The following is an 11,536-nucleotide window of genomic DNA, read 5'->3' as shown; positions in this document are numbered from 1 at the left end:
TATTTAAATATTATAAATACTAAAAAATTTAAAATATTTTTATTCTTTATAATTTTATTTTTTAAAATATAAGAATTAATGTTTAAATTGTTTAATTTATAAAAATTAAAATGCAAGAAGTAAAGTTTAGAGATTGAGTTATAATTGAATTAAAACTATAAAGATTGAATTACAATAAATTAAAATTTAAAGATTAAATTATAATTAAATTAAATTATATAAATTAAATGATTAACTTTTCTTATATTTAATAATAGAATGAGCTTGTGGGTGGGTTGGTGCATGTATTTGGTGAATTCCTTGGATATTTTATTTGTAAAATCGGGATTGCTTGATCTACTTGGCGTCTTTCACTCTTTTGGCCTTTAGTCATAGCCAAAAGCTAAGACCAAGGCATTTCACAATCTCAATTCTTATCGTCGTTGTCTGCTTCCTCCTCGTCCTCCTCGTCCTCCTCTGCTTCTCTTCTTCTTCTTCTTCGCTTTCCTTTCTCTTGGGTCTCTTCACTCAGAAGCCAAATGGCTGCTTCAGCTATCGCCGGAGCTGGCCTCAGCTTAGGGCTGTCGCGTTCCACGATCCGTTCTCGAGCCCATTCCGTCACAATGGCCGTTTCGGTCGACGAGAAAACAAGAAAAACCTCTCCCTTCGAAAGTCAGAAGAAGCTTTCGCTGCCGCTAAGGTACTGTCGATCCAATCCATACTTTTTCCTAGTGATTGATTGATTTCCTTGCAATGGGCTTTTTTCTCCTTTGATATTTTGAAAGTTTTGAAATTCGCCTTTTCGATTGGGATTTTTTTGGTGAAATATTCAATTGATTAGCCATAAGTTTGTTAATTTTCACCTAATATTTAGCATGTCGCCGTTCAGTGTTGTTGTCTTGTGGGCCATTTTCTGCAGATGTTTGCTTACACTTACATTTACCTGTAATTAGAGATGCTATATAGCACCCTGTTTCAGATTGCTCTGACATGCTTTATTTTCATTGTCTGAAATGTGAACAAATGAAATGGACAAAATATAGAATTTAGAAACTTGAAAATTGATATCTTGTAATTCCAATGATGACTTGTTTTCGTTCTTTTTGCTGACTATTTGTGGTTGAACAGTGGTAACTGATTAATTCAAATCTTCTTTTTTGTTTGTTATAGGAATTAATGCCTGGAGGTGTCAATTCTCCAGTTCGTGCCTTTAAATCTGTTGGTGGACAGCCAATTCTGATTGATTCTGTCAAGGGTTCTCGCATGTGGGACATAGATGGCAACGAGTACATTGACTATGTGGGTTCCTGGGGGCCTGCAATAATTGGTCATGCTGATGATGGGTTATGTTCTTTCCCAATATAGTTTTGCTGTTACTCTGATATGTTTAACTGACTTTGTTTATTCTCCCTGCAAAATCATACTTGTTACTGTTGATTTTGTTTTGTCCTGTGGATACACCAAACTTGAGAAATATTTTATTTAGTTTCTTATGATGATCTCATAGAAAACTAAGATTTGAAAACATTGCCAATTCACTATGTCTGAGATTACTCTGAGATATCTTGACATTGCAACTTAATACGTTCTGGACTTTGCTTCATGGTAAAGTTTTGTGCTTTATATGCATTTCAGGTGCTTGCAGCTCTAGCTGAGACAATGAAAAAGGGAACCAGCTTTGGCGCACCTTGTCTTCTGGAAAACACTCTGGCAGAGATGGTTATCGATGCAGTTCCGAGCATTGAAATGGTTCGATTTGTTAACTCAGGCACTGAAGCATGCATGGGAGTCCTCCGCCTGGCCCGTGCTTTTACTGGCAGGGAGAAGCTCATCAAGTTTGAGGGCTGTTACCATGGTCATGCCGATCCTTTTCTTGTTAAGGCTGGTAGTGGAGTTGCCACCTTAGGACTTCCTGACTCCCCTGGTGTTCCAAGAGCAGCCACTTTCGAAACCCTTACAGCACCATTCAACGACTCATCAGCCGTTGAGAAGCTCTTTGAGTCAACAAAGGAGAGATAGCAGCAGTCATCCTTGAACCTGTGGTTGGAAACTCTGGTTTTGTTGCTCCCAGACCTGACTTCCTTAATTTCTTACGCAAAATCACAAAGGAAAACGATAGCCTCCTAGTCTTTGATGAAGTTATGACCGGATTCCGTTTGTCTTATGGTGGAGCTCAAGAATATTTTGGCATTACTCCTGACTTAACAACTCTAGGAAAAATCATTGGTGGGGGTCTGCCAGTAGGTGCATATGGAGGGAGGAGAGATATTATGGAGATGGTGGCACCGGCAGGACCTATGTACCAGGCTGGAACCTTGAGTGGCAATCCTTTGGCCATGACTGCGGGCATACAGACTCTGAAGCGCATTAAGGAGCCAGGAACCTATGAGTATTTGGATAAAATAACAGGTGAACTAATTCAAGGTATCATTGAAGCTGGGAAGAGAGCAGGTCATGCAATATGTGGCGGCCATATAAGGGGCATGTTTGGGTTCTTCTTCACCGAAGGACCAGTCTACAATTTTGCCGATGCCAAAAAGAGTGACACGGCTAAGTTTGCTAGGTTCTATTGGGGAATGTTGGAAGAAGGTGTATATTTGGCACCATCACAATTTGAGGCTGGGTTCACCAGCTTGGCACATACCTCTGATGACATAAAAAAGACTATAGCAGCTGCTGAGAAGGTTTTAAGGCAGATTTGAGTGTTGAATTCTGCAACATTGCTCTGAGTTTCTTGAAGGTCAATTTTCTCGTTCCTGAAGGCTTGTTTAGCAAGTTAATGTAGAGTATTATTTGATGGTTTTGATTCAGCCTGTAATATTTTTGCGTCATGTAGCTTGTTAGTATATTATTCTAAATTGTAACTTTATGCCTTTTCAGTTCGTAGTTATAAGAGTTAGAATTCTTTGCCTTATGAATCTCATTCCCTCCCTCCCTCCCTCAAGCTCTTGGAGTTCATTGTCTTGTTCGGAGTCTGCTTTTTTCCTTTATTGCCAGCCTGAGTTCAACACAGCATTTATATTAAGAACACTTGTTACAATAATAATTGATTTCATTTCGAGCTCAAGACATAGACAATAGCTATTTATTTTTTTGAAAAATCTTATAATAGTATTCAATTTCTTTTAGTACTACAAAATTACAAGTCAGTTGGTAATTATTTGGTTATATGCTTTACAAAGGGTAATTTATAAATATTTTTAAAAGAGACCTTTTAGGTGCGAAATCTACGCTAACATTGGAGGGCTCTTGGGACCAATTTACCACAGAAATCTGAATTAATATATTTGCTGGCGAGCTCATTAGTTTATCTAAAAGAATCATAAACACTTTCAGAAAAATATAGGATTAAGATACATTTTTGCTTTTAAAATATTCTCAAAAAAGCAATGTTATTGTGAAACTATTCATCGTAGTAATATTTTCTCTAAACTAATTAAATTGAAGCAATATTATTTTTATTATTTAAACATATGTTACTATAACTAGTGTGACTCATATTTTATGAATTGAGATGTAATTTTGTTTTTAAATTATTCTCAGAAAAGCAATGTTACTTTCACAATTTAAAAATCATAAAATTAAATAAAAATAAAATTATAATAATATTAAATGTATATATAATATAAAATTACAATAATATTAAATAAAAATAATTTTAAATGTATATATAAAATAAATATAAGAAAAAATATAAATTCTTTATCAAGCAATTCCGCCATTGTCAAGTCCATTGAAACTTTTCCGACCACCTCCATTTTAGCGTTGGGTTTTCCTTCACGCCTCTCTTCCTGCATTTTAATCAAATGACGGCTAGCGAACAATTAAAAAGAAACAAAACAATAAGAGTTAATTAATGAATAATTAAATACAAGTCACAAAAACTTACTTATAGGACATGAAACGCCATGTTGCAGACGGCGGAGTCATCCATGAGGACGACGTAAAAATCTTGAAGGTCGGCGGCGTCCCATGAGAGAGTCAGTGATTTTCTAATGGGTTTGTGGGCTGAGATAATTATAAATATAAATATAAATATTTTGAACCTACCATATTTAATGTAACTAAAATCCATTATAAAATTTTAAATCATAATATTATTAATTTATGACATTTTATTACCATATTATAAATTTTTTTATTTTATTTATATATATATATTTAATATTATTTCTATTTAATATTATTATAATTTTATATCTATATATAAATTTAATATTATCATAATTATTTTTATTTAATTTTATGATTTTTAAACGGTAAGGGCAACATTATTATTTTAAAAATAGTTTAGGAACAAAATTACACCTTAACTTATGAAAATTAAATCTCACTAACTATAACAATGAATGTTTAAACAGTGGAAATGACATTGCTCTTATTTAATTAGTTTATGAATAACATTGTTACGATAAATAATTTAGGAATAACATTATTTTACTAAAAATAATTTAAGAGCAAAATTATATTTTAATCCAAGAAAATAAAATAGAGAGAAATAAAAGTTTAGGCAATAAAACACATGATAATATGATTTCGGCGGAAATAGAGATAAATAATTTTTATAATTTATACTACCGGGCTCCGAGCTCTATCGAATGCAAAACTGGATTTGCAGCTGGCGCGAAAAGAAAGTACCATGTCCATGATGTGACACTAATATAAATGGGATTCAAAGAAATTGTGAAAAAGATTGATTGAATAATAGTTTCTTATGAAATTTTTTTAAAAAAATAAATTATAAATATCAATCTAAGTTTAAGCATCTTAATTGCGGATAAAGTATTCAAGTTTCAAATGTAAATTTTAATTTATGATTGAGATCTTGTTTGTAATAATTTGAATCAATATTTGTAATTTATATTTCAGAAATTTTTTTAAAACTCTATCATTATCATTATCATTAAATCAATATTTTGAGATTTAAATGCTATTCTGCCAACTATTATTTACCTTTCTAAAAGAGGGGGGAAATCTAAGAAACTAGTACTTCAGCCGAAGAGAGTTTGGCATAAACATAGCCATAGCTTGCGTTTTGATAAGAAATTAATGAAAAACACACGCAACGTACAGAGCAACAATACAAGTAAAATAGCAAGAGTTTTTCACCAAAAACAAAAATAGCAAGAGTTTGTATTATCCAAAAAAAAAAGCATGAATTTGAATCCAGGATAAATATAAATCTAAATAGAATTGGTAATATCAATTGTAAATTATATATATATATATATAATTTGTAACAAATAGCTCAATGCCAAGTTCGGGCATGAAAGTTCTTATGGCTTTCAAACAGCATTAAAAGTTACATAGTAATTCTTTTAACGAAATATATTCACTTATTTGGCTGTAAAAATTATCAAAAGCAAAAAAGTTACAACGATTCCAAAGGCTACACTTTGCAATCCATATGGGGTAATTCGGATGCGATAACTTGACAGAATAATCAATATTTCAATATATTATATACAAAAGTAAAATGAATGGATATTATTATTATTATTATTTGAAACAATTAATTTGGTTTTTAAAATTTTATATATTATACCAAATGCTACCATAAGGCTCAAATAATTTTCCTACCTTTCATTTCTCCTGGTTTTTAATTTTTAAAGAGCCAACCACAATTTTATAATCTATCTTCATATTAGAACTTACAAACTACTTTCAAACACTAGGGAGATTAGGATCCTTCTTGGGGATAGGAATAGGAAGAATTACAATTAACTCATTGAGCCAAACCTAAACAGACCCAAATTATTTTTAAAAAAAAAATTCAACAATAATTTTAAATTACAATTTCAAATGTATCACAACCTTCACATGAAATATACAATGCTGTTAAATTAAATCTTGTCTCCAGACAAAATTTGGGCTTCAATCTGCAGCCTTTGTTAAAATGCTCAGTATAAGCATCAGCTAGTCGACCTCGCAAGAAGTCCAAAGTAAGCTGAAATTTCAATAATTAGAATATTATAACTAGTTTTGTTACAGTAAAGGCAGATGTATTATTAGAGACAGAAATTACCACCAAGTGAGGGAATATCTCCAACGAAAGAATATAAAAAGATCATGGTAATCAACCATTATAATTTATAGCATACAGATGCAGTAGAAGAGAATACTAAGGTCCCTTTAGTTTTTATCCTTTTCCTATAATATATATTATATCGTTATATTTGTTCTGCACTTGTTAATATCTAATGCCTTTTTTTTTTTCTTTTAACACATTTTAAAAGTTGAAACACGAAGGCCATTTTTTTATCTTTAAAACCCCTTTTTACGTTCTATTTTTCTCAACCTTCGACGTCTCCTTTTTCACAATGAACCCATAACATGTCTCTCATAAACCAAGATACTTCCAAAGGATCAACACTGACATTGATATCACCAGACACGTTTTGGTTCCAAAACTAAGGCTTAGTTAACACTTATCTAAATACACCTTACCACACACCTTTTGCACAATTCTAGCTTATATAGCTATGCAAGAAAAGATAAATCTCAGAAGATTAATCTCTAATAAACTTATGAAATCCACTATTAATCTCTAATAAACTTATGAAATCCACATCCTGAACGTCATTAGATTTACTGATAGGGACTACGACTTCATAATTCTAAAACCACATCCTGAAAGTCATTAGAAGCTCATAAGCCATAATTAAATAAATGAATCAGTTCTTAAATGGTAGAGTATAACATTCTTGACAAGGCAAGGAAAAGTGAGTACCTCATTGGCTTTACTTAGTCGAAGTTCACAACGGGTGCAGTATATAAGATCACGATTCTCTTTAAGCTCTCCTTGTTTGCAAATAGGGCACCAGATCTCTTGTCTTTGTGTCTATCATCATTTCCAAATTTTAATAATCAAAATGAAAGTCTTCATGCAAATTAATTTGGGAAAGGAAAACAATTCTGTTTGAAAGAAAAAAGAGTGTGAAGAGGCTACAAAATGGACAACTTTTGCAACATAACATAAATGCAGCATCCAGGTTCCAGGGAAGTTGTAGTATAGCGATGCCAGTGAAAATATTGATTAAAAGATGATGTGGATGATAAACTAAAGCATGGCAAAAAGAGATATGAGGCAGCCATTTTTTAATAAGTTCTAATAAGATGATTCTTGCCCCATCATATATTTAGCACCCTCATTGCCCATGCAAGCTGTCTTTATGCTAGCTTTCAAAGAAGACCCTGTGATGGCAACCAGGAAGAATCAGGCCTCAAAGCTAGAAGGTTGGAGAGCTCAAGATAAAGCCCCATATCAAAATCCCATACTTCCAATATTGTCACCAACCAGAAAATTTGTCACTATATATATATGACGTTTAACATGAATTCATGCAAATAACTATGTTTATGCTGCACTTTTTTGCATAAAAATGCCATGCTTGTAAAAAATTTACCTCCTCTGAATTTAGTTGCATATGCTCAAAAAGTGCACAAGCCAAGAACTCATCTTCTTCATCTTGCCATGTTTCACTTATGCAATCGATGGCTGCAAGGAGACAAGTAAGAAATTCAAACAAATAAGTGAAGTAAGACGATCACAACAGCTAAGTCAAACTGGCAGTTGCATGTCCTTTTTTTTTTTTTTTTTTGAACTCCCGCAATAGGCTTCCAACAAAATGTTTCTTCCATTCATAGATCTCTCTGTGTTCTAAATGAGTGTTTCCTGTTCTCGTTCACCTAAGAACTCTCAGCTCTTTCACATGGTTCATCTCTTTATCTTCTCAGAACTAGTCACCAAAACGACAACATCAATGGACAAAACCTATTTAGGCGTGTAGAGAAGTAAATAAATGCATAACTTAAATAATGTCTTTCAGATATTGCCAAGTCACCTTGCCCACAAATATTTGAAGGTTCTATCAACTGTCCAGTGAAACAGAATCCAAAGTAACAGGATATTAAGAAAAGAATGGATTTCTCATTACAAGATAATTCAAAATCTTTTCCATTATCAGTAAAATAATTGAGGGTGAAGCATATTAAAGAGATATCAAATGATGAGAAGATATTAAAGTACATAGGCTCATAAACAAATACTGATTAGACTATAGACAGGTTAATAGATAAAGTCAGATAACCAAATACTGATTAGAATATAATCAGAACAGACAAACAAAAATAATAAATAAACCACTACTGGGTTCTTAAGAAACACTTGCACCTTTATACCTTGTATTATAGCATAGTTCCCAAGAGCCTAACGTAATAGTTTAGTTCTACTGTGATACAGTTTTGGAAGAGCTAAAAATAGTTTGAAACAGGTAGCATAATTTTACCTTCTATATTTGGTTCAGCTTTTAGATCCTCATAAAATATCCTTTGCATTTCGAGCAGCATCTCTTCACATTCACCCTGGTAAGTAGTATGAACACCATCGTATTCCCATAGGATGTCGTCAAGCTCAGAATCAGAAGTTGGATTCTTAGATGGGTTATAAAATGACAATTTCCTTCATTTTCTTAAGTTCATCAGATACAATATCCTGGAGTGCAGATCTGATTATATCCTGCCACCAGGTAAATAGTCAAAAGATGCTAAATGCAACCACATCTAGGATAATCCTAAGATACAAGAATGTAACTAGAGTCCCTCAAAGTCTTATAAACTGATCTGTTGAAGGTCTGAGTAATAAAGCAGTTACATTTTCAAATTTTATCAACAATACCATATTATCAGCAATTGCTTCCAACATGAGATATTGCCAAATAGATCTCTTAGGTGTTAACTTCACTAGGGATCAATCCGTTTGAGCATACACATTGTTGGCAAATGGCTATATCTCCCTAGTTATTCTAAACTACGTCTTTCGATCTATGGGAACATTGCTGTATACCTAGAATTAATATTGAAACTAAAATTCACTTTTGCTTCTTCTAGTCTTTTAGAATGTTCAATTCAATTCCCCTAGTCCTTCACCTAGTTTCAAAATCCTTCCAATTGAGCCTCATCATTAATGAACTTTTTAATTGTCAACGGCAAATTCTGTCACCCATGGTCCAATGAAAAATATTCTGATGATGTGGCACTAAAGTTTACTGACATGGCACTCTACATCTAATATAGAATCACATCAATCCATGTCAACATCGTGCATCAAAATGTAATCATTTTGATCTTATCTATTTGAAAACCAGAAGAAATTTAAAATGGAACCAAAGGGACTGAATTTAAACTTCCATTAAACTAGAGAAGCACAATTGAATGAACTATAAATTTGAAAAGAATACATGTAATCATCTAAAATGTTTGCAAATGGCATTTCAGCCTTGCACATGGTTTGCAGCGTAAAACCAAGGTCTACAGGCTGCAGAATTTGAATCAGTACCAGCTCAAGGTCGATAACATTTTTGTTTAGCATAGTACAGGTCATCTTTCTAGTTCAGACATGAGGCTTTAACTTAGCATTGATGCTCCCGCTATATATTTTCCAGTCAACATTACACCCACAATAACAGCCCATTCTTTCGGAATAAATAAATTAGTCAGAAAAAAATAAATTATAGGGAAATGTCGAGTACAGTGAATCACTTAGCCAACTAGAATAGATCCTTAAAAATCAAGATATCCAAATAAGCTTACAAAAAAGAAAAAGTCTATCACCAAACTGCAAGGTGTTATAAGCAAAAGCAAAACCAACATAAGATCACATCATCCAACTCATATAGGAAGCAACCAGCTGTCATAGGTAAATTGAGGATAAGAAATTGCGTAAGCTAACGTCCATTAAACTGCACATAAATCCTTTCAAATTAAAAAAAAAAAAAGAAATAAGGCATTGTTAAGTGGCAAAGACAACCTCTTGATTTTGCTTGCATGACTGCGAAGTAGCTATTCTCATTTTCCAGAGTAAGCGAGTCCGGCCCTCTCGTACCCTTTTGTAGCAATTTTCCCTCAACTATAAATTGCAATATAATTCATCGTTATAGAAAATCAAACCACCAAACATGACCGAAACAACTTACAGAAGGGGAATCAAACATAAAAAGAACTTATACCAATTGACTAAATGAAAAACAAAATTGAAGTGATATTCGTATGATCAGACAAGTAGAGTGATAATCTTCGCAGAAAAAAGGGGAAGTGAGGAAAACAACCTTGTCTTTCCAGATGGCGAGATTTGTTGAATTGAGAATTGGATTTCAGAGATGGTCGCTTATACGCTGAAGATACTGTACTTTGCCGGTGTTCCATTGTTCTCCCTCGCGCGAAGGCGAAACGGTGGTCTCAAATTTAATATCCTTTGGCGCTAGGTTGCGAGTCGTCACTCCATGTCAATTCTGCAGCACGAAGGACGGGATGATTTATTCAAAATTTTAAATTATTGTAATATAATATAAATTATGATTAGTATATAAAAATTATAAAAAAAATTATGATAATAATAAATAATAAACCTTGCTACTTAATTTTTAGATTGCATGTAATATATAGAACTGTATTTAATCCTTTCAGGTGCCCAGGCTTTTGATCCTGGTAAGTCTTAAAAATCTGATTCCCCGAAACATTTTTGTCAAAAAAAAAATATTAACACTAAAAAATATAATTTATAATTATAAATTATACTTTTTAAATTACGAAGAATAAGACTATCATCAATGGGCTTAATGATAACCAGAAAAATTAATCTGCAGTTGTTTATAATTTTCCTCAATTTTTAAATTAGATTTGATTTTAGTTTATGGGTGACATTATGAATGTAGCTAGAGAAATATAAATGTATAATTTTGCATACACTCAACCATTTGCCTGGACGAAAAATAATAATATCTCAGAATTTTCAAGATAGTGGGTGATAGAATAAAATAAAAATTGGTGAAAAGAATTCGTTAGAAGGAAAATTAATTCCAAGGAGCAAATATAATTGAAGAACCAAAACTAATATTTTATTTATTAAACAATTTAAACAAATGATTGAAATACTCTTCTCTTTAAACCAATGAAATTGAAGAAAAAAAATAAAAGTTGTTTGTTTAACTTATATACCCAAGTCAGAAGTCTTTCACCTTAGCAAAAGCCTTGCACTTGGATGCAAGGCTTCTAGTCTCGAGGTACAATGCTATTAGCTTGAGGTGTAAGGTTTTGATTTAGGTGTATGTGTTAAACAAACAGTCTTTTTTTTTTTTCAATTTCACTGGTTTAAAGAGAGAGGCATTTCGATCATTTATTCAAATTGTTTAATAATAAAATATTAACTTTGATCCTTCAATTGTATTTGGTCTGTGGGACTAATTTTCATTCTAAACAAAATCCTTTTCACCAATTTTTTTTGGAATAAAAAAAAATATCCAATATTTAACACCCAAATATTACATTATTGAAGCCACTCACACAAAGCAAATAGTATTATTTATCATATGGTAAAATCATGAACGTTCATATGCTCTCAAATTCAGGAAATTTTAAATAGTGAACATTAAAAGATTTTTATTTATATTTGCTGACATTATTGTAGATATTTTCTTAAAAAATAAAATGATGCATATTGTTATATTCTTTTCATTTTTAATATGTAAAATATCTTAAAATAATTTTGAAAGTGTATTTT

At 32.2% G+C, this 11,536-nt stretch overlaps 2 protein-coding genes and 1 pseudogene across 3 annotated transcripts; 2 read left to right on the top strand and 1 right to left on the bottom strand.

Moving 5' to 3' along the window:
* The first annotated feature begins 396 nt into the window (after positions 1 to 396).
* On the top strand, positions 397 to 1,344 carry LOC129290481 (glutamate-1-semialdehyde 2,1-aminomutase, chloroplastic-like; annotated as a pseudogene).
* Positions 1,345 to 1,411: 67 nt separating this feature from the next.
* LOC129291127 (glutamate-1-semialdehyde 2,1-aminomutase, chloroplastic-like) lies at positions 1,412 to 2,893 on the top strand. Its single transcript, XM_054928318.1, is given in 2 exon segments — positions 1,412 to 1,975; positions 1,978 to 2,893. Coding segments are annotated over 2 exon segments (1,098 nt in total). The 5' UTR covers positions 1,412 to 1,581; the 3' UTR covers positions 2,682 to 2,893.
* A 2,826-nt stretch (positions 2,894 to 5,719) lies between these two features.
* On the bottom strand, positions 5,720 to 10,194 carry LOC129291422 (uncharacterized). 2 transcript variants are annotated; one of them, XM_054928752.1, is made up of 6 exons: positions 10,086 to 10,194; positions 9,788 to 9,886; positions 8,268 to 8,497; positions 7,386 to 7,477; positions 6,710 to 6,820; positions 5,720 to 5,895 (listed from the first exon to the last, which is right to left on the bottom strand). In XM_054928752.1, exons 3-6 carry the CDS (start codon positions 8,326 to 8,328, stop codon positions 5,854 to 5,856), a joined length of 306 nt encoding a protein of 101 aa, XP_054784727.1. In that variant the 5' UTR covers positions 8,329 to 8,497; positions 9,788 to 9,886; positions 10,086 to 10,194; the 3' UTR covers positions 5,720 to 5,853. The 2 variants fall into 2 exon arrangements, with proteins under 2 accessions (XP_054784727.1, XP_054784726.1); XM_054928751.1 differs by having other exon boundaries at positions 5,720 to 5,926; positions 10,086 to 10,181.
* Between the last annotated feature and the right edge of the window lie 1,342 nt (positions 10,195 to 11,536).

This window comes from Prosopis cineraria, unplaced genomic scaffold (assembly GCF_029017545.1).
Source record: "Prosopis cineraria cultivar Desert tree isolate PC_DT_omini unplaced genomic scaffold, ASM2901754v1 PC13, whole genome shotgun sequence".
Classification (NCBI taxonomy): domain Eukaryota; kingdom Viridiplantae; phylum Streptophyta; class Magnoliopsida; order Fabales; family Fabaceae; genus Prosopis; species Prosopis cineraria.
The sequence above is the reverse complement of the archived record's forward strand: the minus strand, read 5'-3'. Positions and strand labels throughout refer to the sequence as shown.